The sequence below is a fragment of the Megalops cyprinoides genome, chromosome 12, assembly GCF_013368585.1.
Source record: "Megalops cyprinoides isolate fMegCyp1 chromosome 12, fMegCyp1.pri, whole genome shotgun sequence".
Classification (NCBI taxonomy): Eukaryota; Metazoa; Chordata; class Actinopteri; order Elopiformes; family Megalopidae; genus Megalops; species Megalops cyprinoides.
The window spans coordinates 13,195,262-13,223,253 of NC_050594.1; the positions used below are offsets into that span (position 1 = coordinate 13,195,262).

Consider the following 27,992-nt stretch of genomic DNA (forward strand, 5'->3'; position numbering starts at 1 on the left):
TAGTGTCAATAAGAAGTATATTAGATAAGCTGCTTTGTGACAATATCCTGTACTTGAACATCATCTCTATTTTGTGCAGATGCAGCTATTCCTATAGAGTATTGGTGGTCTGGAAGTAAGTACTGCAAACAATTTGTATTTTTAAGTAACTTTTGAGGGGTGTGATTTGTTAACAGTCTGTGAAAAGGATGGACTAACTCGTCTGTACAAGTACCATTTTCTATGAGTCACACATGCTTCAACTAAAATACTGGACAACCCAGCACACTGACCTGCTGAGAGGTAATCACATTTGGTCTGTAAATGCACGAATGTAGCTGCTAAACATGAAACAAGAAAGGGAGCTTGAAACGAAAGGCCTGAATTCATACCTGCTGAGCTGTGGTCCTCCTTTGGCTCCTTTGGTTGAGTTTGGTCTCCAGGTGTTTCCTCTGCAGACGTAGTATCCCCACTGGTTCCAGTCCCTGTGGGAAGTACACTGTTCTGTTTTAGTTCTGGCGCTGCCGTGGGAGTCTCAGGCTTGTCTAGATCATTTGGTACATGCTGTGAGGGTTTCTTGGCCACTGGTGGTGGCACCTTGACTGGCTTCTTCTGTGTGCTGGCGGATTTTGCCGGATCAGACACTTGCATAAGCTCTGCCACCAGGTTTTTCTTGAGGTCGGACTGGGCATCAGGGGATGCCGGTGTCTCTATAACAACCTTTTTTGTGCTTTTTGAGAAGATGAAGCTGGCAGTGGATGCCGCGGACTTGTGAGGGTCATCCGGTGAAGTAGGGGACGGCAAGGAGACAGATGAACGTGTGCTCAGCCGAGCTGGAAGCCCATCGCGGGAGGACATGGCTGCTGTCTTCATGCGAATGGCCTCCTGAAGTCTCATAGAGGGTGAGGTGACGGTCGCAGGAGGGGACTTCACGGTAGGAGGGGTAGATGTCACGGATGTGGACTGGCAGAGGGACTTCTGGGGTGCACTTTGACTGGCAACCTGATTTTGGCTTTGGTTCTGGGTGGATTTGTTCCCCAGATCCTGTCTGGGTTTGTCTCCCAGGTCCTGAATGGGTTTATTCCCCAATTCCTGCCCAGGTTTGTCGCTGGTCTTGGCATCCTCCGCAGCACAGTTGTCACCAACATTGACCGACCGCAAGCGAACCATCTGAAGGAGGGAGGGTGTGACTAAGGGAATACTGGCACCCTCCTTCGGTGTGGGTGCCTGCAGCTCTTTGTTCTGGGTCTCCTGCCTTTTGAAGTTTGGCTGAGCCTGTTTCTGTACAGGCAAGAGGGGAGCAGGCGGGACCACAACAGATACTGGTGGGGGTGGCGGGGCTTCCTGTGGGGGAGGAGGGACTTCATGGGACTTACTTTCATTGGACTGAGCTGAGGAAGGACACTGCTGCACTGATGCAGAGGCCACTGAGATGGATGTTGTCACCTTAGCCGGTTCGTTAACTGTGGCAGGTGTGGCAGTAGGCACTGGCTCTGAAGGATGCGGTCCTACTTCCTGGGCTGGCGGCAATGGAGGAGTAGCAGGGGGTTCGGGTTGTTTTGCCACAGCAGTCATGGCAGACGTTGTCTCATCTGGAAGCTTCTTCACAGGGAGAATGATAGGTGCAGTCCCCACTCCGTCCAGCGGAGGGCACTGTGAGAGAGGGGGTGGAGGTGGAGGAAAGTCCACCACATCCTGGACCTCAAAGACAGGTAATGGGATTGGGTCCATAGGTGGAGGGGGAGGGGGCCAGGAGGATTCGGGGGTGTCGGGAGGAGGGGAGGATACTGAGGAGGTGGGTGTCTGCTTTGCTGGAGGAGGGGGAGGGTGATGGGCAGGGGGTGGGGATGGGGGTGGAGAAATCTTAGGCAATTTAGGAGCATCCACAGAAAGAGTATGCATTGATGGTTGTGTGACAGTCTTGCCCTCTGAAACTGGACTCTGGGTCTTTTTTTCTGGTGCTGTCTGGATCTTCACCTCCACTTTCTGTGCCAGTGGACTTGCCTGGGGTTTTTCTGGCTCCTTTCTATGAGACATTGGGCTACTCTTCGTCATAACTGGAGGCGGTTCCTTTTTCTGGACCGCCGGACTCGCCTGGCCTTTCTTTGGAGCAACAGGACCCAACTGTCCTTCCGCCTGAACCACTGGACTTTCCTGTGCCTGCTCTGCCCCCTTTTTATGCAGTATTGAAATTATCTTTTTCAAGACTGTGGGTGGTTCTTTCTTCTGGGCCGCTGGAGCTGCGCTGACACTCTCTGAATCTTGCTGCGGCATTGCGGGTTTCTCTCCACTTTGAGAAGGTATCTCTGTTGATTCGGCTGGAGCTGCAGTTTCTCCTGCTGCCACTGAGGGGTGCTCCTCATCCGGAGGGGCCTCTGTTTGCAACACTCCCAGTCGCTCAAGTCTCTTCTTTTGGACTGCGACAAAAATGTTGGAGGTGGCTTTGGGGCCACAGAGCAAGTCAAAGGTGCGTTGGTTATACATCCATGTTTCGGGCGGTGGAGGGGAAGGTGCCGTTACCTTCGGGTATGGTGGGATATCAAGTGGCTCCCTGAGCTTGATGGGGGCAGGCACATAGGTGACCTTGGAGCTCGTTGCTGTGACAACAGGAGGGGGGGCCTCAGGCTGGGATGGTGATGATGAGGCACCAGTGGAAGGTTGGGAGCTCGTTTTCCCTGGTTTGGCAGGCGTGGAGGGCGAATGGATCTCCTTGGAGGGCAGCGTGGGTGTGCCGCTTTGGCTGGAGTAGCCACTGGAGGGGGACATGGTCCTCTCAAGAACGTTACCTTGCAGGGGAACTTTCTGTGGGGATGAGCCAGTGGACACTGGGAGGTCCTTGGGTATGGCCTCTGTGGCACCTGGCTGTGGTGGGCTGAATGGGCTGGCTGCAGAGGAGGAACGGGATTCGTCCAGACAGCTGGAGTCTGCAGAGTAGGCGGGGCTGCCGGTGCTGCTAGATGAGACGGATAGCTGCATCTTCCCAGTGCCACCAGCTGCAGCCAGGTCCTTGATAGTCAGAGGCTCCCTGGAGCGGCGATGAAGCTTGTTCTGGTGCAGCGAGTGTGTCCGGCGGGGCGGCGCCGGGGGCCTCTTCGTCTTCATCACAGACAGGCTCCGTACAAAGGAGCTGTCATTGTGCAGGCTTTCCGAATCTTCCTCTGCCCTGGCCACGGCCATCCTACCCATGCCAGCTCTGCCATTCGCAGCCGCACTCACAGAGGTGACAGAGCTCATGCAGCTGACGGAGCTGTGGATGCTCACCTGGTCCAGGTTGGCCCCGCTCCGTGCTTCCCCGCCGCCGTTGCCCGCCGTATGGTCGGGGGCCTGGAGGGCGCGTTTGCCGGCCCCACCCTTGGAGGAGATGGTGGAGGAGTCTGAGACAATGGTGTCAGAGGACTGGGAGTTGCTCCAGTTGGAGGTTGTGGAGGCGCGGGAGAGGGCGGGACTGGGGGCCACCAGGCTGTTCTTGCTGAGCGTACGCACGCTGCTCCTGCTCCGGCTGCGGCTGATCTCGATCACGTCCACCGAGGCCGGCAGCACGGCATTGGGGATGATCTTGGACATGTAGGTGGCCTGGGGGGAGATGTACATGACGGGGCTCGGGGGCCGCTGCAGAAGGCTGGCCGTGGTCAGCCCTGGCACCGCCAAAGACTTCGGCCTCTGCATAGGCGACAGCCGGGGGCCCGCGCCGTGCCTGACCGCCAGGTCATCCTGGTACAGCGCTCGGACGTGCTGGTTCAGGAGCTGCTCCTCCCTGGATGACTGCAGGGCTTCCAGGGCCACCAAGTTAACCCGTGCTCCGTCGGGGACTGAAGCGGGCGATACATCACCATCAATGGTGGGTACGATCACTCCCTCTCCATTGGGGAGCTGCCCGTCTGTAGACTGCTTCAACCATGCTGCTCTGTCCAGACCTTCCATTGGGAAAAGAGAGGATACATCAAAATGAGCCAGGCTGTGATAAAGGGAAAGGGTAGACCTATCCTAACATATTTACTCCTTACAAGTCACCACAAAAGAATGAGAAGGTTTCTGATTTACACTATTTATCAGTATCTATGGAAATAAGTTATATTTGGTACTAAAATGCTGTATATGTAAGTACATTCAGAAAACAGGAGTCAACTTTATCATCATCTCAGTATGGCAATTAAGGAGGACTGTCTGTGACATAATATCCGTTTATCTATTTATGTCTATAAACACAAGCTGCAGTTCATGGTTATGGGCAGGTAATGATTATTCTCTGTAACTCAGGTGTTTGGAGTTGTGTACCCAGTTCTCTCTGGACGTGAAGTGGTATTCCCACGACTGTAGCCCTCTTGGTCCTCCTCCTCATCTTCTCTGGCTTTTTCACAGGGTTCAGAGGCCTGAACGTGGAAGCTGTCAGATAGGTAGTTCAACAGAGAGAAGTGAGAGGAGCACCTGTGAGGTTCAATACATGCTCTTTCAAACTTAACCTGGACCGACATTGATTGAACACAGGCTCCTCAGACAAACAAGTGAAAAAGCAAAATTTCAGATGATAGAAATATAAAGTGACATATGATTATGGCTGATATAGACAATTTTCAGCAGTGCTGGGCTCTTCCAGGTCAGACTATGGCCAGCGGCTTTTTGTGTTTGTGGGTAACTTCATCTGTGGCCACATCTTCCTTCTACAGGAAGGAGAGCACAGGGATCAGGGGTACTTTGCATGTTGTGCTAGACCCATGTCAGAAGAACACATTGTCAAGGTCGGGTGGTCCTCCCATTGTCATGTCTCCATCAAAACAGTGCATGTGCAGTGGGGAGGAAATCACACAATATGGTACTATCCAAGTGGAGACTGGAGGGCCGAATTTAATCCCCCTGACCTTAAGAATCCTCCTTGGCAGAAAAAAAAACATGGCTGTTGGCATGATCAGCGCAAGTGGGCATACCTTGCCGTGTCAGCCCTGACCGCGTGGAGCGTGTGGAACGAGTAGACCGCGTGGAGACCGCGGAGACCAGGGACATGGCATCGCCGGTGGTGTTGCCGGACTCCAGTGATCCCTTACTCTCCAGGTAACTGGCATCATCCTCCGCCTGAAGGGTCACAGTTGACTGTGGAGGACATTAACCACACACCAGTCTCCGAAATGTTCACCTGGAGGCTATTTTGCTGTGTATGTGTTTGTGCGTGTACATCTATACATTCATTCATGGTGTCATATGACAATGTGCACTGTGATTTGTTTTTATGGTAGTCAGTCGGTCCGTCAACCATTCCCATAGTATGCAAATCATAACAGTGGCATCCATTAATTGACTCCATGCACTAAAAGCAATCCAGAAAGCCTTGGGCTTTGTTAAAAAAACACTCACGCTGATACTCTGGTCATCCTGGAAGTCCACTCCATTCTTGTTTTCTGCAGAAAACAAAAGAAGACAACATATTATCAATGTTGTTCTTTCTGAGACAACAGGACGCAAACAGAACCAAATATCATTCCTATATTAAAAATACCAGAACAACTGCAATATGCAACTCAACGGGGGAGGGGGGGGGGCTGGGGGTGTCTAAATGCAATCTGAAGTATAACAATGTGGACAGCAGGCTCTGGAATAAGGATGGTCAGTGAGAGTGGGGAGGTGAACGGTGGGAAATAGCAAGGTGAAAGGTGACAAGTTCAATGTTAGCCTCAGTCTTGGATAATATGGTTCACAATTTTAGGAATGGGCGATGATATTGGGGACTGCAGTATTTGGGGTGAGGGTTGTGGTGTGGTTACAAAGTGCGGAAGGCTGCCATAAGTAGAGCAGTAGTGAGGATGTGAAAGGTGTAAGGTGGGGCTGCAGTATCAGGGATTAAGTGTTCAGGGGGTGCTGCAGTATTGCAGATGAGGACAAAAGGGTGTCACCAGCTACAGTATTCCTCATACTGGCTCTTACCTTCCTGCTGCAGGATTTTGAGCCCCTCCTGGGCCTCGGTGTGCAGGTCCTCCAGATACCGCGGCCGGCTGCCTTCAATGAACACGTTTTCCGGGTACTGCTGGGAGATCGCCAACCTGCTCTCGTCCCCCTGCTTAGGGACAGCTGTGGTGGAGGGGGCAGAAATAAGTGGGGGGTGGGGGGGGGGGCAGAGAGAGAGAAAGAGAGACAGAGAGAGAGACACAGACAGAGAGAGAGAGAGATAGTGAGCATTATACTATGTTCCAGTATGGACAACATTTACAGAATACACAGACAATGAACTTCAGAATGAATTGATGACAATTGGACTAGATGGGTATGGGTCTGAATCCTGGTCTGCTGCACCTCCAGGAATACAAGGCTCTTTACAGCAGCTGTCAGCAAGCAGTCTGCGGGAGAAATGCTGTTTTCATGGAACAGCTTGTTCTGCACACACAACTTTTTTTCATAACACCGTTTCAAGCTTGACAAGAAAGGGAGACAACAAATTGGACGGAGAGGAGGAGATACTGAAGCTCAAAGTCTGTCCAATCTCTTTGCCCTGGCACTGATGGTGTAAACAGAAAAGAACATTCTAATCCATATTACACCGGCCCCAATAACCTGCAGTTTAAAACTGTCCTCTCTGCAACCCATTGATACAAACATGCAATGATTCAGACGACATCAGAATATGAATGAATAACAAGTGTATCGACCCCTATATCATATCATTTAAGCTTTAAAAGTTCAGGGAAAGTAGAGAACAAAATGAGGGTGAATCATTAACTCTCACCCCCCCCCCCCCGTTCTGGCTGAAATTAAGTGGTAAAATTTAACTGACCAAATATAGAAATGTTTGCCAAAACTGGGCTCAGTTTTCAAAAATAAAAACTACTTGCGGTGGCACGGATTTGTGTTCCGCACTTCCTGGTATGCAGAGAAAGAGACACAGAGATATCATCATTTCTGCCAGTGTCTATGCCCTGGTTAACTTCCTGCCTGTTAAAAAGGGCTACATAAGCAGATGTTTCTGTGATGGCTATCGCTGCTGGGAAGACACAGGGTCTGAGACCAGAGGTCTCTGGGGGTTGGAGCTTATCCTGGTTTCCATGTCATAGAGGAGATATCTCTGAAGTGCTAAAGTGCCCCCTTGTGCTGCATGCTGGTACTGCCAGTACTACCACACTGTAACTATGACATTATGCTGAGTTTGTGATGGATTTATGATAGATTGATGATATGTTTATTCCACTTTTGTAGTCAATTTATAATCAGGTTAGTGTTCAGGACACAACTGGTACCTTTTTATAGTCCTCAGATCTAACCCATGATCTACAGATAGATCACAAGTGTCTGAACTGAGTAACTGACCACATGGTACCTGTGGGAAAAAAAAACTCATTTTGTAATTTTACGTATGTGGCAATTGCACTGCAACTATACTGCAAGAATCATAACCATGCAAAAGCCATACTGTGGGCATTGTAATTCTCTTTGTTAGAATCCATTACAGATATAACCGTACAGGTATGTTACTGTTGTACAGACAATAATTCATTTAACAACAGCCGTAACTAGCAAATGTGTGTTTCTGTAACATACATTTCCCAGACACAAGATATTGAAAAATTACACCCCTGTGATGCCAAATTATTACTCACTGTAATAGTGTACATAATAAGTAACCTACCGTCTAAAGACCAGCTGTGAAATGGTTCTACAAATAAAGCCCTGTAACTCCTTTCACATCTCTGCCTGTCAGTACACTGCCAAAGCACTTGAGAGTGTCCTCAGGTAGCCCAGAAGCATGGCGTTTCCTGTGTATTTCACTTCAGTACAGAAACTCACCAACAGGCTGGCTCTCAGCTCTGCGCTTTCACCCAGTGACATCACGCCTGTGGTATGCTGGACAGGTATGGACCTGAGAATTTGGCACAGTAAGCAGGCCCTGCTCTGATCATCTCTGCTGTTTACTTCACAGGCAACTGCACAAGCTTCTCGGGGCTCGTTTACAGGGCTACTTTAGTCTGGTCCTAGAGGGCCGCAGTGTCAGCAGGGCAACTCTACCCTGGTCCTTGGGACCACAGTGTCTGCAGGGCTAGTCTACTACGGTTCTAGACAGGCCGTGTCACAGGCAGGCTGGTGCCGCCCTTGTTTTGGAGGGCAGAAATTCTTGCAATTTTCACCACCTTGGCTGCCCGGGATACCTGGGGCATTTTCTCGGAAGCCAGCAGGTCATGTGACACAGTTGGCAGGTTGGTTTGAAGTCAGTGGGGATGTTTCACAGTTGTCACAGAGTGAAACTGCATGCAGGAGTTTCACTGAGAGCCAACATGCAGCAATAAAACCAGAAAAATGTCTTCCTCAGTAGCTGAGTGACAAGGATTAGCTGGATTGGCCTCATGCAGCCCTCTCACCAATGACCTATAACACCCTCATGTTCTGGCCAGCTAGGTGTGACAACTTCATGCTCAGATCAATCAGCTGTGACATCTCCATGTCACCCATGACTCTCACACACAGGTTTGTATGTTTCATCTTTCAACTGAACACCGCAATGATCAAACAGGACAGAAAAAGTGCCCAAGGGGGAGAGGCCAGTGCTAAATGGACACATTGTTGCAGGGGAAATGTGTTTGTGCCCATGTGTGTCCTTCTGTGTGTACTGAGGAAACAATCAACGTTACTCATTTGATTAAAACAGCTTTTCCCCTGTTTGCTTTACACCAAAGCAGGCGGCCCAGGGACCCCTGGGAGGGCAAGAGACGCTTGGGGAACGTGACAAAGGCAAATTTCATCCAAACGAAAAGTGACCCCCACAACTGTTCATAATCTCTCTACACGGTCCCCTTTCCACTGACAGCAGCTCAAAGCTCCCAGACATGTGAGGAAATTTTGTACCTGTTACATGTCAAGGAAATGACTGGTTGCCTTTCCCAGTAAAGCTGGTTCTAACTGCCAGGAGCCTCCAGTTTCCTTTTCAGCTCCTCAGAACAGGCGCCCACACCCCCTCACGGACCAGACGACCCGTCATCATGTCATTAGTATGTATGTGGGTGTGCAAGCACAGCGCACGTGCGCCCCATCACGATAAAAGCTGGGCGTTTCAGACATCTACAGCGTTTTCGCAACCTAGCCATGGTGTTTCGGCAGTGCAGTCGTGCTGCCACAGCGTCACCGCAATGCTGCCGGGTGAACAGCCTCAAACATTAAACGCTCTCCTGCCTCTGTGACATAGCCAGAAGGCTCGATACACAGCTGGGTCCCTGCTCTGCACTTCCTGTCCCCCACCCCGCCCCAACTTCTGTAACATGCTGTCTGCATAGCCCTTTCAATTAAATGCAGTTCCATTTCATTCAGGAGGAGATAAAACCTGTGGATTGACTGCAGACAGCACAGCTAACATGTTCTTAACTGCTGGCATTGTAAACACTTATGTACTTTCACAGTATACTTTGATTCTAATTATCAACAATGAAGCATCTTGTATGAAACGCACACAGTGCAAGCAGGTGCCCTCTTCCCTTCTTCCTGAACACAGACTGAAAAGAAGGAATGCTTTTGCTTAGTCCCACCATCACATTCGCCCTGGGACCAGTGCTCAGGGCATGAGACAGACCACAGGGAGAAGAAGAAATAAGGAGAAACAGAAGCAGCAGCTCCTTCAAAAAAGGCAAATAAATCCAGTGACTGAGCATGATGTGGGCCCAAACGAACAAAATAAAGATGACAAAATGAAATGCTAAAAGCCCCAGGTGATTGCACAAGTGCTGCGGAGATCAGGTAGCGCTGTAGCCACTGTTAGGACAGACAGAGCAATATTGTATGTTGCTAATTCTGTCTCTCTCCTAAATGTGGCCACAACCAGTCAACCGCGCCCCAGACTACAAACCCCCCATCTAAAGATGCTAAAAGATATTCGATAATTAGATGTTGCTCCTGTACTCATGAACAAAACTGTGAGACAACAAAGAGAAGGGGATTCTCCTGGCCTCTTTTTTCCCCCCACCCTCTGACCCCTCTCTCTCACATATACCTCCCCCCCTCTGCTCTGTGATGTTCTGTTTCTCAGAGCAAGGGGAGGTGCAGGGAGGAGAAGATTTCAGGAGACCTCCTATGTTCAGAGTAAGAACTCAAAGGATGAGGGCTTTAAGCAAGAGCAACTAATTCCACATCCTGCCCTGGGACGGCCTCCTTGGCATTGACAACGGGCTCAGCAGGGGGTTAGTGAGCTTGGCTGGGGGGATGTTTGGGAGGCTGATGTCACTGCCTCTTGAGGGTGACGCAGCCGATTAGCACAGTGAACAGAGAGTTGCATGTCACCTTTCATTTCTCTACAGTACAGCCTCACTGTCCTACGCCTGCCCTTGGAAGTTCTGCAGTTACAAAAAGATGTTACTCAAACAACTGCAGTCCCAGCACACATTTTTACTCTCTCCTTCTCTGCTCTTTGACCCCTATCTCCACCACTCCCCTCCTACAGATAATGAAAAATTAATTACAAAAGAGGCCACCCATTCCTCATCCCCACAGCTAAAATAGTCTCTGTAGAAAGGTATGGATGTGTCTGTGTGCACATGTGTGTGTGTCAGGGTTCACTTAGTCCACTCATTGAGTGGTCATGCTCTTCCATACTCAACAAGCTGACTGACCATTAGCAGCATGTCCAGGGGAAACTTTTAATTCACCTGCTCAGATATAGCCCTGTATGACTGTAACTATGAGACTCAATATGGAGACAGACACTTCGAAGCAAGGATCTTCCCCCATAGAGAAGACTAAATGAGAGAGGGGAGACAGGAACAAAGGAGAGAGGGAGAGAGATGGAGGAAGAGGCAGCTCAGGAAGAGAATTTGAGGTACAGTGTTTATGGGCTAAACATGTTCACCTCACACACGTTGCCTCTCCCCTCCAACCAATCATCTGTCTCTTTTCATTCATCCAAGGACTTGAGCCAACTGGATGACAGACAGACGAAAGGATGAAAATGCAGACCCTGGGGATACCCCAGTCTCCTTCATACTCTTATTTAGTTTATTTACCAGGGACAATGTACATAAATGTTATCACATTGTAATCACTTTAACTACCATAACAAAGAAGAAAAAAGGAAAGAAAAATAATAATAGTGATTACAGACAGAACAGTAGAAAGGGGAGATTTAGTGTAGGGTGACAGTGTTTTGATGTTGAGTGATTATAGGTTTAATGCTCTTTTAGGCATTTTTTCCATACTCCATCAGCATTTGGAACGCCTCACAGACGATAAACCGCCTGAAACAGGGGGCATGCTAACCCACCCTAGCCTGACTCTGCGGTGTGCTAACCCATCCCCAGCAAGCACGTACAGTGCAGTCCAACAGGGAAGGTCACAGAAGGAAGTAATGTGAACAGACAATAGTTCCAACCCACTTTTACATGGAAACTTAAGAAATAACAAATGCGCTTCACATTACCTCATTGCAGTGAGGCTAAGCTGCCCTCACAGCTCACATCAGATACTGGCTCACGAGGAGCATGCAGGCTGCCTGAAAGAGTCTAGTGTGTGGTGGCACAAGCAGGTTCACAGATGCAAGCATGAACATGTCTGCTGGTCCCATCAGATATGAGATGCACCGATGTGATACAGTGCCATGTAGTTCCAGAGGTAGTCTAGAGGCAAGAAATCTGGCCTTGTGTAACGGAAAGCATGATGGGTCGTACAGCTTGCTGTGACAACCAAACTAGATGTACTTCCGCCCAGATGTTGTTATGGACAGTTTTTATTCTATAAAATTGATGCAGCTAAATGTGCCGTGCTCAGAGCAGGAGACCCAGCCCAACTTCTAGTGAAAAACAAAATTAATAATATTGCATTAATAATATTGACATTACATTAAAAGCTAAATCCAATCGAGAATAAATAATCAGTCCCATTTCCTTTCTGTCAATCCCTCTTTCTATCACTCTTCCTTTCCCTCTGTCACTGTTTTCCACTTTTCCCCCAGCCTCTCCTCCTCTTCCCAGTGTTTCAGACTCTTTCTCCATCTTTCTGCTTCTCCCCTTGTGAGCTCTTCTGAGGACACTTATGCACTTGAGGACAAAATCTGGGTCTATTTTAACTGCCTCCTGTCAGCTCTCTTCAACACTTCAAATGAACAGGCTTGACTGGCATGCATGCCCATATTGCCAAACAGGACAACAAGCAGCTGTAGAGCAAGAAAACACCACATGCTAGGTGTGTGACAACTGTCAACACGCCTGTGAGTACAGCCACTGCAAACAGAGACGTGAGCAACCCTGATACTGGGCAGCAGTTCAGAATATTCATGGCATTGGGACACTACACTAGAGCATCATGGGTACACTGTACCAGAGCATCTTCCCGCCTTACCTTCAGACCTTCTCCTTCTTCATCTCAGTCTCACTTATAATCCATGTGCACACACAAAAACACACACGCACAAAAACACACACACACACACACACACACACACACACACACACACACACACACACACACACACACACACACACACATACACTCACGTACATATAACAACAGTTCTGAAAGCCACCTAAGGATAACTGTAATCTGAGAGCCTTAGTGAATGCTGTCAGACAAAGAGAGAGCCATCCCATACCATGTTACATTCTGAGAACCACACACAAAACCTTTAAACCAGGATTGCAATTTTACTGTATCAACTGCTTGGCTAAGTTCGAAAGGGCAAAGGTCAGAGATTAAAAGTACAGGAGAGACAGTGGGGATGCATTCTTGAGTAAGCCCTTTAAGTTGAAAATTTAAGCACAGACATTGCAGATTACATGGGATCTAGATTCATCTGCTTCAGATAAAAGTAATCCGATTAAATATGAGTATGAGACTAATCTGCAAATGAAGATGAAAGAGATGTCTTTTCCTCTTTATTCGCCCATAGCTCTTCCAGACTCACCTCCAGGCACCCCCACCTCATGCAGTCATTAGTGTAGGAATCTTATCCACCTTAACCTCCTTCACCTCATTATGCAATCAGCATGCGCAGGGGTGCAGTGCCCTGGTTGTCGTTCCTACTTTCCTTTGAACATTTTGCTATGTTTGACATCCATACAAATGTCAAGCAACCAAAGTTGATGCAGTGACAATGTATCTAGAGACCATGACTCTTGATAAGCTCATAGAGTACAGCAATGCAAAGCTAAATGGCTATCAAAGTATTGCATTAACTGCAGCATGGTGACACAACACGATGCATGTCACCTTCTGTCCAGCAGAGGGAAGCTCTGGTTGGGATTCCATCCATTAGTGTAAACATACATAATTTCAGACAACACTAACCAGGACTGCTGCTTCAGCCACATGCTGGCCTTGCAACAATGGAGCACTACCGATGCCCGTTAATGATAAACTGTACTGATGTCCACAGAAAACAGGACAGTGGAGAGGCGGACTAAAAGTTTGACAGAGATAAGGCTGCAAACTTGCAAATCAATTTTTTAAATTTACTTAGAGTACATGTCCGATGAGGTGATAATGATGGAATGCGAGACGTTCCACAGAATTCTGTGGCTCCACGCTTTCCAAAAATAATCCTATTCTTTGAAATCTGGCAGAAAAATTGTGGGATAGCTGCCCTGCTGCAGATGAAATGAGACATTTCCAAAACAGCAACAATCAGTGAAACCATATGAATCACACACTCACTCTTCAATGCTGCCAGGCTACCATCAGTGCCAAAAAAAGACATGACAACAGCCCCCCATGGCAACCTGTATTCGCCCAAACTTGCATAAACCTGTCCTTCATTGTATGACTTACACAGGGAGGTAAACTGACATTTATGGCAACATTCGCTCTGAGATAACAATTTATACGATTATATTAAATTGATAGTTAACATCTGTGTTGTCTTTTGCCTCCAGAATCCCAGTGATTACAATGCTTAGAAATTAGATGTCTGAAAAGAATAGAAGAGAAAGGCGGGCTCATTGAATCATCAACCAAAATGAGTAAGTGGGAAGACATGCAAGTACTGGTCCATCAGCATCTGAGACAGGGTGTGAGGACAGGGAGCAGTGAGAAACACTGTTACATTAGCGGGATTTCTGAAACAAGCATGCTAAAACAGGCCCCTCCCCTCCATCGCAACAGTACAGAGAGAGAGATTCAATGTAAGAATACTTTCCTGTGCTTAAGCTGCATTTTGGCTCATTGGGAGGGGGCAGAGTAATTATCTCTTCAGCTAATTACAGTCTCTCCGCTGATTCAGCATGTGAGTGTTATTATAGGCTCTTTAGCGGCCGCTGCCTTACACAATCGGGGCTTATATGTTCTGTTTATATTAAAGGACCCACAAGACCAAAGGACAACCAACAGAACATTTATAATGAGGAACAATGGTTTCTGAATTACAGCTAGCAATGGAGGCACTTTCATGAGTTGAAAGCAGTCTCTCTCTCTACTCTATTTCACTACAACCAGGTTACTGTCACACTCACTGCAAATGCACGTTACAAACCCCCCACCACACACACACACACACACACACACACACACACACACACACACACACACACACACAGACAGACACACAGACTCACACCACACCCTCCTACACACAAACACAGGTACATACACACAAACACATTCCATCTACATTTGCTTTAATGAGCATCAAAACAAGCTTTATATTCTGTAGAACTGGCAGAGTAAAGATTGACATAATGATGGAGCATGATCATATCTCCCTCTTGGCAAGGCCAAGCTGTTGTAACTGGTGATCTCACAGACAGCAGCCTATCACTGATGGCTGTCATGTCCCGCGAGGTCAGAAACTGCCGGCTGCAAACACCCCTGACAGCGAGTGAAAACGCTTTGGCTCAACCTCCAGAATTACCGAGAGAAAAAGGCCTTCACTTTAACAGGCCTTGACATTAATAAAGTATTATTCACGTCAGAACTTTAACCACTTATGAGCTCAGTGACCTGCATAAAGCAACAATCTGTGGGCCAAAATAAAAAAATGTAATAAGCATTTTAGCCAGATTCTACAGAGTACACTTGTATACATCGTCTTGGTTGATTGAACAGAAACATGTAGATATTGGCACAAATGAAACCATTTTACACAATTATTCAAATGATTACTCAGTAGTAATCCACACCTGATCAAGACAGACGCCACACAGACCACAGACAGCAAAAGGTTAACGGCTGGTAACCTGACAAGCATAGCATTAGTGCTGTGACTATGGGAGATTTAAAGTGTGGAAACTGCATTTAAAAAGCCTGATAACATCATTCAACAAAGCACAAGCAAACCCTTAACAATGCTTTTCATCTGACGAAGGCACGGGAAAGGGTGTGCTGCACTTTGAAGCAATGCCATTTTCCTGCCCGCTATCAGACAGCTTCACCTGACTGTGGGCAAAAACAACACAAGGCCCGATATCCTGTCTGCACCCTCCCATCCTCATGAAGGTCATATTCGTGCAGGGAATGAAAACTATGTGCGATAAGCAGTCACGATGCCTCGTAAGCCGCGTGGAGCATCTCCTGTGACATAAGAAACTGTGGAATTCCCTCCCCTGCAGTGCTGCTAAATAGAAAGGATTGTCTTTTATTTTAAATACACAGAAATGCTTTGGATAACACAAAGCAAATACCTCAGGACCAAGGTAGACAGAGAGCTGTGCGGGGCCCGGGGGGGGGGGGGGGGAGTAAGGAGAGAGTGAGTGGGGAAGGATGGCTAGACAGACAGAGACAGAGAGAGAGAGAGAGAGAGAGAGAGAGGACGAGTAAAGACGGCTTTGCAGCAGAATGGGGTAGGGGGGAGAGTTTGGGTAGGTGCCAGGAATTTACCAGACAGAAATTTGGGGGTAAGAGACTGGCATGAGACTAGAGAGTAAGGTATTCAGGGGCAAAAGATGGGGGGAGATGTGCAGTGTCACAAATGAAGGGCTGAGAAGAATACCACTTCACTGAGCCACAGGAAGGTCACTCTCTAACACCAAATCAGTTGGACATCATTAGACCTCCATCACTTATTTTAGAAGCTGTTTTCACCATAAAGTACAGCAGTCTCTTCAGACAATCACATTACTACTTATGAAATCTGAGTTTGTGGAGAGAACATTAAGGTAAAAACCTTGTGTGTGGAAGTTCGCTGAAAGTACAAACATTCATATTGCGTACAGAAATCAATAATTGTGTGCAGTTGAAATGAGAGTTAGGAGCACAGGAGAGATAGGAGCACAGGAGAAGTAGATTAAAAAATGCTCCATACAAAATTAGATTTATGCAATTTACATTCCTGAGTCCTGATTACTGGGACAATCCCACTCAAACAGCCCCACACACATAGATGTATGGACCAAACAGACTGTCTCAGTCACACACAAACATCTGAAGTACCCTTGCTGGATTTATATGCATGTCCTAGCAGAATCTCCCCGTGCTTGTACATTTTGTACAGTAATGAAAGCATACTTCAGCATTATGTTTCACTGTTGCTATAACCCCACTGTCAGGACCCAGAACAAGGGAGACATAAAACATGGCTTTAGACAGTATAGATTTTTCATGCTGACATTTTGCCAGAAAGCCTTGCAGTCAGAATGCTAAACTAAGCACTGGGCTTGTGTGGCGAGAGCAGCAAGCACTCCTTATTTAACCTTTATTTAACTAGGAAGGTCAGATGAGAATTACTGTCTAATTTACAGCAACAACCCAGGAGACCCAGGCAGGTAGGGAATGCAACAAACTGTAGGGGGGGGGGGGGGGGTTACTGGGTGGCCAGATATAGACTGTCAGTTTGGGAACTTGATCAGGGACCAGCTGTTAAAACCCATTCAATTTTCAATAATTGCCACGGGATCTTTAATGACCACAGTCATGCCAGGGCATCGATTACACGCCTGAAGCACAGCACCTCCTAAAGCACAGTGTCCCTTCTCTGGTAAAGCTGGTAAAGCAAGAGCACGTTCAGCAGCAACCTGGTATTCCCAGATGATCTCCCATCCCAGCCCATCCTCACTTGGCTTCAATGGGTTGGCACGAGAAGGTTACAGGGTGGGATGGTTGCTGGCCTAAACCTTTGCCTGGCAACAGCACCATTGACAAGAATCGATCGACCCCTGCCTGCACTCAGACAGATCTGCTCAGATATGCCAGAGCATGTATAGTTCACTGACCCATTTCTCTCACAACAGGAAATAAGGACAATGAATGACATCAGATGGTGATCCACTTTATCCTAGAATGACATATGCAAGTGTTCCTCAATGAGGAAGTAGGTGCAGAAAGTGCACATCCCACTGGGTGACAGCATTGCATAGCTGAGCTTCTCCCCTATCCAGCATCTAATCAAGGGTGTACAGCATGGTGGGAGAGAGTCTTAATCCTTTAAAGATTCATCTGCCAATGTACTGTAATTCTACCGCAGTAAACTACAGGCCATTTCACATGAGACCTTGAAGCATTTAGAATTAGAGGATGAAGAAAATGACTGGGATTAAGACCCAGCATTCCTTCAGACACACATAAACTATACTTTATGCAGCATGTATGCTGTGGAGGATACAGGATTCTATGGGAAATCAGTTAACCCTATGAACTAGGAGGGGAGATGCCACCACTGATAAGAATCAATCAGTGATTTGTGGCCAGTTATCAAGGATCCAATGCCAACTCCCCTTGTACTAATTGATATCATCTTAATGCAATCACTCTATCCCTGGGGCAAGAAGTGGCTCTGCTGGGACAGGACATAAGCCTACTGGATATGATCCACACATACCAACCACGTTGTCTCTTGTTAGCATTGATCCTGAGATGCTGGAAACTCAACAGGGGAGGTGAGGAGGATGAGTGATGCCTATCAGTGCACTTTATATACAGGGGGAAGCCAGGAATAAAACAGAGGCACTCCACCACCCGCTACATCTAATCACTTAAGGTCAGAGTCTTCTACCTGCTACCTGTAATTACCTAACGCCAGGGTCTGTTAAAAGCATGCATTCCATATAACCTTTTCTCCTCAGCCTCTAACAGGGTATAATGGTAGACAACATCTTAGAGGATGAATGTATGAATGAGCTCTGAAAGAGGAAGTGGGAACAGGCCTTCCATAAACACCCACAATACAACAGGAGGAACACACACACTTACTATGACTGGGAACACATCAGCACACTGCCACACAACACAACCAACAGTTATTCAACTGCCTGGTTGACACACAGCTCATCTGTGGACTTGATGGAAATTTTGTGCACCCATGTGTAACCTCTGAGATGGAGATGTACAACAGATCTCAGTTTATTGGCCAGGTAGCAAAACACCCAATGAAGGCAATAATTGATGGAAACGGAGACATGATACTCGCACCACTAGGGCCTGTTCCGCATGCAGTGGCAAAGCTTCTATACAACACTGCAGCACTACACCATTGCTGTCAACATCTAAGGCTGGATTAAAACAGAGCTTTGTAAGATGTTTACAGGCCAATCATTGCACGTTGGTGCAAGTTTTGTGATGGGAGAGTGTGGCTTCCTGATCCCCCCCAACCCACCAAGTGTTGTAAGTGACTCACTGATTTCAACCAATCATGGTGCTACGATGTGGATGGCAAAGCCCTGAGTGGTTCAAGCAAGGCCGTGATTGAAAGCACACTGTAGCACCGTTCACTATGGGACTCACAAAGCCTCTCTCCCGTTACTACTCTCCCTCACATTGAGCAATATCAGGACAATGCCAAGGGCTGATCATAGCTGGCCCACTCATTTAATGTAGATGTGGTTGGGGGGGGGGGGGGGGGGGGGGATATGAAACTCAGGCTCTCTCTGTTGTTTTCTCAGCCTGCAGGGATGGAGGCTACATCTCTGCTCTGTATGGCAGCTAGAAGGTGCCAGCTAACAAGCTAGAACATGAACCTGAGAATGATTTCACATGGGGGACAGGAGAGAACTGCTCTAAACCAGAGCCGTCCTCACTTTAAAAACAACAAAACAAAACCACCCATTACACCACATGGCAGACCCGAGGTAGGCAGCAGGCAGCAAGCAGCTTAAACAACTGAAGCCAAAAATGGGCAAGAAAACATGCATGCATGTTATAAAATGCAGAAAAAACACAGTCATGGGAAGCGGTCAAAAATCCCACTCAGAGGTAACAGAACCTCAAAAGCACTAAAGTGCCGTGTAAATGTAAAGCAAGACAGAAGAGTATTTTAAGAATATTTAAGAATATTATATCAATAATATATATTAATATTATTATTTATTATCTTATCTATAATATAATAAGTATTATATTACAGGGCTGTGAATAAAAGTGACCCTTGTGCTTTCTGGAATAAAATCTATTATTTGTAAACAATATGAGTAGGCCTTGTGCATTATTAAAGTACTTTTTATGATTTTTTTTTTTTTATATAGCATGTTTTATGTTGCTATTTAGTCAGAGATATGAATAAATACAGAGGACACGGTAATTTTTTTATAAAATGTAGCACTTCCAGCAATGCACCAGCCCAATTCCCAGGCCACCTCTCTTACTCTCCTCCTCGGAGCCATGACACCTCTATGACAGATTCTTCAAAGGGGACAGTGGACACTTAAGCTCTTCAGATTTTCATGAGGAAGTCCAGTGAGCAGGTTCCACCATGGAAATAAGAAGTCTACATCACCACATAAGCCTGCATTAAACCTTGGTAAACGCTTCATAAATAAATCTGCTTTATCAGTCACCAGAGACACAGGTCATGCCTGTTCCTATGGACGGACTGAGCACTTCTACAACAAATCAAGAATTGATGTGTGGTTAAAACACTCGAACACATGGACACACACAGTGAACACAAAAGAACACACACAGTGCAAAAGCACCTGGAACACATTTTATGTCCATTTAAGAATTCACATGAGAGGGGTACTCTGCCATAACACACGTACTGTTGAGAGGCATAAGGTAGTGTATCTATTCTGTTCACAGGAGACATAAATCCAGAAAGCTCCCGTCTGACAGCTAGGTGCGCATAGTCGGCCAATACAACCCCTGAGCCCTGACCCTTCCACACGTGTGTGGTGAATCACGCTCAAGTCTCCTGAATACAGGACTGCCAGAGAATGCAGAAGCACTGAGCCTGGAACTGGGAGCTGCAGGAGGGCAGTGGCGTGGGGTACCATAGAGTTTCACCCTATGATTCAAACACTCAAGTCATACAATGAGAATCCAGTGTCATTTTCCCACAATGTTCCGCATCTTCCATCTTCTCTCCTCTGAAGATTCAAATGAAACAAACATACAGCATAACGCTGCTTCTGCTCATGAGTCTGGCAAAAAAAGGCCAAACGGCCAAAAAAGCCAATTAATTTCCCCATAAACAAGATTAGAGCGATTCAACATTACCTCATAATGCATTTTTTATAGCTCATTCATTACAGCTCAACTCTGTATTCAGTAAAAGCCAAAAGAGCTCCCAGCTAGAAAGACTAATGACTGCATTTTTGCCATTACATCCTCGGTGCTCAGTATGATAAAGCAGTATGTGTGCACTGGCTGAAAGAGCAGGAGCTTTATCTTCAGGTTGGCCACCTGTCAGGGGGGAGTGCAGTGCATTAAAAAACACAAGTACAGCACAGTGGATTGCTGCTCAATGCATGTAGCTTGTGCCTGTGCTGTTTGTGCTGGGAGGGAAAGAAAGGAGAGGGACTCAGACACCGGTGGGGGGGTAGAGAGGAAGCGGGAATGACAGAGAAAAGGACAGGGGGAAGTGAGACAGCAAGAAAGGGAGGAGAATGGTAAAAGGAGGAAAGAGGTTTTAAAAAAAGAAAAAGAAAAAGAAGACAACACCTATTATATCTCCATCTTTGTGGGAACCTCCCCTTGCAAGAGTAGATTAATTCCAATGATCATCAATTTCATGCCCCATTTACCCAGCATGCTTTGAGTCAGCATTGAAAAGTCCCTGTCAGTTATTTAAGTATGGAGCTGCGCTCATGCCTGCTGAGCGACATCTGAAGTTCTCACGACTCAAAATCAACGTTTGGTTGACCGAGTTATACCCAGCGACTTCACAGAACAGTGCCCTGGGCACCGAGCGCACCCCTCTTCAAAAACATTCCACTGCAACTCTTTCAGACCCCCCGACTCCGTCTCCCCAGCGCTACAGAGAGCCTCAGACAGAGATTAACTCCAGAAAACAATACGGAACAAAGAGATCACAGACAAACCTCCAGACTGTTTTCCTTTACCAGTTTTAGAATTTTATCAACACTCCACATTCAAGAATGCCTCAGTTCTTAGTGTTCTAGAACACTAATCAGTGCACACTATTTTAGAACCTTTCCACTAGCTTGTTCTTCTGTTTGTTGTTCTACAGTAGCTGTTCTGGGCCGTGTCTGACCACCCTCCCACAAGGCACCACAGCTGTTCTAAAATACTGTCTTTAGTTGGGAGGAGTGAGATCTCTCCAATTTTCACCGCCTACTGTCCCATTATGTCTGTGCGCTCTACATGTCAGTACAAGTTTGTGCTAAACTCAGATGAAAGGGAAACCATTTCCCTCTGCAGTAGTACAGGAGAGGGAATGGGGTCTGCGATGGGGTGAGGGGTGGCTAGCGGAGACACCGAAACTCTGTGTGTTCTGACTTAATGTGTGTAGGTTGTGAGGTATGTTATGCTGTTCTGTATAAAAACATACCATTCACAAATGACCCAGACCCACACACACACGTTCTCTCCAATGACAGTTGGTGGCAGTTCCTCAGGACCAACAATTGAGGAAGTGGGTGAAATAGGTCGACATGTCAATAGGAAATACTGTACTGTTTTGACTGTGCATTAAACAGTCTCACATATGAAAATACTGTGACATCTGCATTGTGATATACAAAATCATCAAAAGCATCAGGCCATTAAAAGCAATCACCTACATAATTCAGGGTGCAAGCTGAAGATTGTCACCAGTGAAACCACCAGCCATTTTGGGATGACACAAAACAATCACAAAAAATCAATTACTTACATCCCCATTTGCAATTAGTGTTAACACTAACTTTGCTGAGGGAATTCATGGGAACATATGGGGTTAACATTTGGGTTTCAAGTCCTGCTCTGTACCACTACACCATGCTGCTGTCCCCGATACATAAAGTATAATAAACCAATACGGACATGCTTTCTTCTGTTCATTTACTTTCGCTGTCAGGCTTGCTAGACAAGTGATGATAAGAATGTTTAGACATCACATCTCTCACACAACATTGTAATGCAGGCTACATTTGGAAATGTGATGAACCAATGAAATTAGATTGATGTGAGTGTAAGGTCCATTGGGAAAGCTTGCACTCCCCTCGGAATCCGATGTTGCAGGGGATTCACCTGAACAGGGTTTTCTTGTCAGGCCCCATTAAAAATGAGATGTTGCTTTTACTGCCTGTTCCCTCAACAGTTCCAGTCTCTAACGTGTCATTTACACATTTAGACATCACCGCAAGAGCCAGCTTCCTTTCAGCAAGAGCCTTCTTCAAAACAGTTGTTTTTTTGTTTTTTTTTTTCCCTAAAAACCAAATGCTACCATATCTTTTTTTCCCAGGGCCTCGTTTTAAGGGAAGACACTGAAAAATATGACATGAACGTCATTAATCTTTCATGCTGAGCAGTAACTCACAGGCCCTATAATAATGATAGCGTGGGTGGGTCTCGACGCTGACAGACCTGCATTGTATTACAGTAAATGGAGATTTAATCACTGAGGAACAACAGCTCTGTGCTCCCCTGTGGGTCTAGCTGTGGTGAGAGAGGAAGGCTGAGAGTGGGTGTTAAAATTCACACAGAGTCTGAGGAGACGCAACGCCGAACGTGTTGTCCAACCAGGGCCAGGAACACTCTGACCTCTAAGCTCTACCAAGGTTTGAGGAAACTGAAGTAATCAAACCCTCCATCGCCATCCTGGCAAGCATGAGAAGCATAAAAAAGACAGATTAAAGGAGTAGATATGAAAAAAGATGGAACTGGCCTGCTCTTAAATTCAATTCAATTCAATTCAATTCATTTTTATTTGTATAGCGCTTTTTACAACACAAGTTGTCACAAAGCAGCTTTACATTGTTCCCAGGCCTGAGACCCCCTGAGAGCAAGCCAACAAGGCAACAGTGGCAAGGAAAAACTCCCTATCAGGAAGAAACCTTGAGCAGAACCGGGCTCATGGGGGGGCCCATCTGCTTCTGGCCGGCACTGGGCAGATAGAGTTAGACACAATATTATGCAATGTACATTTGTTATTGACAAACAATAGCAGTTAACAGTAGAGTGATTATAAGAATGTCTGAATTAACCCCAAACACGGGTGTCTGCAGTAGGCATGGTACGTCATCCCCACACAGACGTAATGAGGGCCAGCCTTTGTAGAGCATGGATTGGTCTGGAACCTGTGGATGAGGTTTAGTCATATACAGATCTTTTTATTTCCTGCATGCTGGTGAGTGATTGACAGAAAATTTAGCAACTGGGTTTTACTACCACAACAATCAATAATAAGATCTGTCACCATTCATCAAGCATTACATGGCAATCAATGTGTGTGCATGCAATTGCAACCACACAAACATCAGCAATGAATGCGTCTGACTCCACCATACAGAAACATAAAAAGTCCTGGTCTGTAATGTTTAACTCAGAGTCATAACCTAAATATGCTAAACAGAGATACAAGCTTTTAACAAAATGGTTTTCATTTTTGATCTAAAGCTACTTTTGACCACGCTACTACTTTCCTCACTGAAGCAGAGAATCTACGCTCTTCTGGGCATGGGTGTGCAAATTCCTCCCACTCTGACCACTGATCTCCCTTCTGCATCCAAAGAGATTTCCGGAATTCAATTAAATTCAGTTCAATTCACTCCATCAGCTACCTGTTGTGGAGGGAAATCCTAATTTCTGACCATCTGTTAGGGAGGCAAGTAAATTGAAAAGATGAAGCCACAGGGACTTATGGGAAATGCCAACCTATCAGGGTCAGTGTCATGCTGGGGAGTCACACACCCATTACCAGATCTGCTGGAATGCAGGGACAAAAATTTCCATTATAAACCACACAAATGAAATGGTCTTGTGCCCAAAAATGATCCCCATTGGCTTCAAGAGCAGATCTGAAGCTCACCTTCAAACATGACCCCAAGCCAAAAGGCATGGGAATGGGTCACTGTCCCTGCATTTCACTGTCTCTGTGGGTCTGCACCGCCCTGAGAAATTCCACAGCCAAGGTGGAGGTGCAGAGGTGACCCGTTTCCCTTAGCGCAGGACTGGCATGCCACCACTGTAACGGCTCCCTGAACCCAGCTCTCCATCACAATCAGCCTGGTGCTCCGGGGACAGGGAGAGCAGCGTGCTGCTCTTACGCTCCAGCAGATGAAAACGCAAACCAAATCAAGCCTCTAACAAAGTGCTCTACAGTGACACCAGGGTCCTGCAAGTTCAGCAGAGGGAGGAAGCAGCAGAAGACTCTTGCACTCCTTTCCTCAAAGTGATGTTTGCCACCAGTGCACCACTTAGAGAGCCCAGACTTCACACAGTGCTGGATGCATAGACAGAACGAGGAGCTGAATGGCCTGTGAACTTCATATGTTCTTATGTATCCAATCAAAGCCTGGCCTGAAAACTGAATGACACAACCTGGACAGCTCCTCAGACACCACGGCTGATGCATCTGACAATCCATCTAATTGTTAATATTTGAAACAATACTAAAACATTTCAATTTTTTTTGACTCCACAGCTTCCAGTGAGAGACATTTCTCTGTGACCCACACAGGAGAGAAAAGAGAGTCAGAGTTTACAGGCAGCTCAGAGATCAGAAGACTGCACGAACAACGCAACCAGCTCTAATGTAAACCAAACCCAAAGTAAACTGCATTTAACATTTTAAGCCAAAAAGGAAGGATGTGGCGGGAGAGCTCTGTGTACAATGGATGACATCAAGAGAAACAGAAACACAAACAGAAGCCACACCTCAAAATCCATCTGCTCACTTTCAGGAATCTTGATCAGTCTGAGACGTGTCACATGTTCTTCTATCCTGGACAGACACACCTACTCACTCCACCCACCAAAACGCTGCCTGGCGGAGCACACACATGAACACACGAACACACAATGCACATATGATGCATGTCCACACACATATATGTAGGTACATACACACACACACAAAAACACACACACATGCATGCACACACATTAGGCATCTTGGCAGGCTGATCAAGCAGCTGTTCCTGCTGCTCCTAAGGCTAGTTTAGATTACAGCACACCTGTTGGGAAGTGAAATCCAGAGAGTGATAGCTGGGCAAAACTTTGCACACTCCCTTCTTCACTTGCAGCTCCTGTCTGACTCTCTCCACAGACACACCCACCTCCCTGCAGCCTGGCTGAGCATCACTGAGAAGCATTTATCTAATCCAGTGCTGACCCAGCAGCTCTCAGTCACACAGTCACTGCCGCTGCCTCCATATGAAACATGCAGAACGGCCTACCTACATACACACGCACGCAAAATTGTACACACGCGCACACACACACAGTCTCACGCATGTGTGCATAATAGCACACACACACATGCATGCACACACATGCACACACACACTCCAACCATCGCACTCATACCTGCTGGTAGGCTCCCTGCCTGTCTGGACAGCCAGAGAGGTGGGGCTTTGGCATGGTGGGAGCACGCCTTCCTCCGCCGGATGATGTTGCCCATGGCGCCCCAGGGTTCCCGGGCCCTTGCAGCAGCAGTCACCCAGGGCGGCGGGGGAGCACCAGCCCCACGCTCTCTCCGCTGCAGCGCTGCACTGCCGCAGAAACGGCAGTACCCATTCCCACTGCGAGGGCGTCCCTGTGTGTGTATCTGTCTCTCCCTCTCCTGTCTGCCTGCTTCCCTCTCCCTCCTTCCTTTTCTTCTGCCAGCCTGCTTCCCCTCTCTCTCATGCTCTCTTTCTCTCATGCTCTCTCTCTCTCTCTCTCTCTCTCACACACACATTCTCTCTCTGTCTTTCTCAGATCAGTCTCAGCTCGCCTGGACCACGAAGAATGTGAACGTGGAGCTTCAGCAACCATATGCCCTCCTCCCCCACCATCTTTCAGTGGCTCTGTTCTCTGAGTGGGTGAGCGGATGAGTTACATACACAAAACATCCCCCTACTGACTGCAGGACGGTGACATTTATTTTAAAGTCATCATTTTAAGTCAGGGAAAAAAAAAAAAAAAAACATTCCAAAGATTGAAATAGGTCTGCGCCCCCAATATGTGCCCTGTGAACCCAGCACCCAGCACATGCATTATGCATTTATTTGTGGAACTTCAACAAAACCCAGCTAATGCCACTACCATCATATTCCCCTTCCCTGTATCCCCCTCTGGCTCAGTCCACTCCTGACACCTGCAGAATGGGACTGGATTGCCATGTTCTGCACCCCTACACCCCAAACTCCAGCACCTGCATATAGGGTGGTTTGCTGGTACATGAAAACTGAACTTTAAAACCTGCCTGAACCTATTCCCAGCCAGAGTAATGCTAGTCATGTTGGCTCATGGTGAAACACATCATGCTGGTAAAAATTAGATGGGCCAACGAGAGCCCGACGCAATAAAAGCCTCTGGATCATACAATGGCCTTTCTCTGGTGCACGGCTCCAAGTTCTGAGGAACCACACCTATCACTGTGACACACCCTTCTCCCAGTTTCTGTGTATGCAAGGCTATGAGTCACATGCAGACACACAGACCTACACAGGCATACACACCGCAGACATAGACACAGACAGACGGACGGACAGACAGACAGGTGCAGGTAATGCAGACATGCTTCGGGAGAAACAGAACTTTGGAATGCACAGCAGTACAGGGTAGGGTGCAGGCAAGAAAACATTTCGGGACTCCTGGTGGCAGGCCTCCCTCCCTCCCCGCCTAGCAATAAGGAACCATGTTGTGCTGGGTGAACCTAACCCGATACAAAGACAGGAAATGAGGAACTTGGGCGGTGAGTCACATTCAAGGAGGGGTGAAAAAGGCTGGGAGAAAGCTGGCAAGGTGGGGGGGGGGGATCCTCGGCCTGCAGCAGAGGGAAAGCAAACAGAAACACCCTGACATACTATTCAAACACACCCACTCTTTACTGCAGAGCCTCCCCCAGGTGGGCTCTGTCAGTCAACTGGGTAAAGTGATCACAACATCTGTGGAACGTCAGGTACCCTTCTAGTACAAGGCTGACATTTCTGAGTTTGTTTGCCGTGCTAATAAAAACCTCGCAGTTAATATCACAGTAGTCTTCCGCAGGGGTTCTGTGACGTCCACATCATCATGCAGCATTGTGCAATTTCTGTTTTATTGCTTGGTGATATCCACTCTACCACAATAGGAATTCCTTAGGCGCCTCAAAGACAAACCCCTGCACCCCACACACCTTAAATCCACATATATACATCATCCTTCATAATGATACCATATAATACATTATTCTGGTATGAAAAACACAATGTGCCACTCAATCTCCACCACACACCATTTTCTTCACTAATCCCTCCATCCCCATCTCCATCAATCCCCATTCTCTGCCCATCCCTATCTCTGCTCACCCTCAATCCCTGTCCCCACTGCAGCTTCATGCATCCTCTGCCACTCTATGTCCAACTCTAACCCAACCACACCTCTTCCTGCGTCTCCCACCCCCCAGATGCCCAGCCCGCCCCCTGCGTGAACAGGTGCCAAGGTTAGCCACAGCGCTTTACTAGCATCAGCAAGATGTTTCCTCCCTGCATCATCCTGCAAGAGACCTGGCCTTCCGCCAGCACATAATCAATAGGAATCGTGCCATGCATGTTTCAGGGGTTGTGTTGGCTGAGTCTGATAGGTCTAATGGGCTTGGTGGCTGGTGTGATTACAGCCCCTGTCAGACAGCACAGTGACACGTGTCCTAATCAGTAGTCGCTGCTGTAATCAGTCAGAGGTGACACTTTGTGGGAGTGAACATTACTGACCGTGTCATTAAGCCATCTGTCGCACAACCATGCCCACAGGGCTAGCATTTCTCTCGCAGCGAGGAGCTTGCACAGACTGGGGTGATG

At 47.1% G+C, this 27,992-nt stretch overlaps 1 protein-coding gene across 2 annotated transcripts in view; it reads right to left on the reverse strand.

Moving 5' to 3' along the window:
- Nucleotides 1–27,992, reverse strand: part of LOC118787333 (uncharacterized protein KIAA1522 homolog) — a 54,277-nt gene that overhangs the window by 790 nt on the left and 25,495 nt on the right. For both annotated transcript variants that reach the window (XM_036542856.1, XM_036542857.1), the window contains exons 3-7: nucleotides 5,893–6,036; nucleotides 5,326–5,369; nucleotides 4,902–5,064; nucleotides 4,255–4,362; nucleotides 372–3,893 (exon numbers count right to left, since the gene is read on the reverse strand). In XM_036542856.1, the coding sequence (XP_036398749.1) occupies nucleotides 372–3,893; nucleotides 4,255–4,362; nucleotides 4,902–5,064; nucleotides 5,326–5,369; nucleotides 5,893–6,036 (3,981 nt within the window). The remainder of the gene's footprint in view (nucleotides 1–371; nucleotides 3,894–4,254; nucleotides 4,363–4,901; nucleotides 5,065–5,325; nucleotides 5,370–5,892; nucleotides 6,037–27,992) is intronic.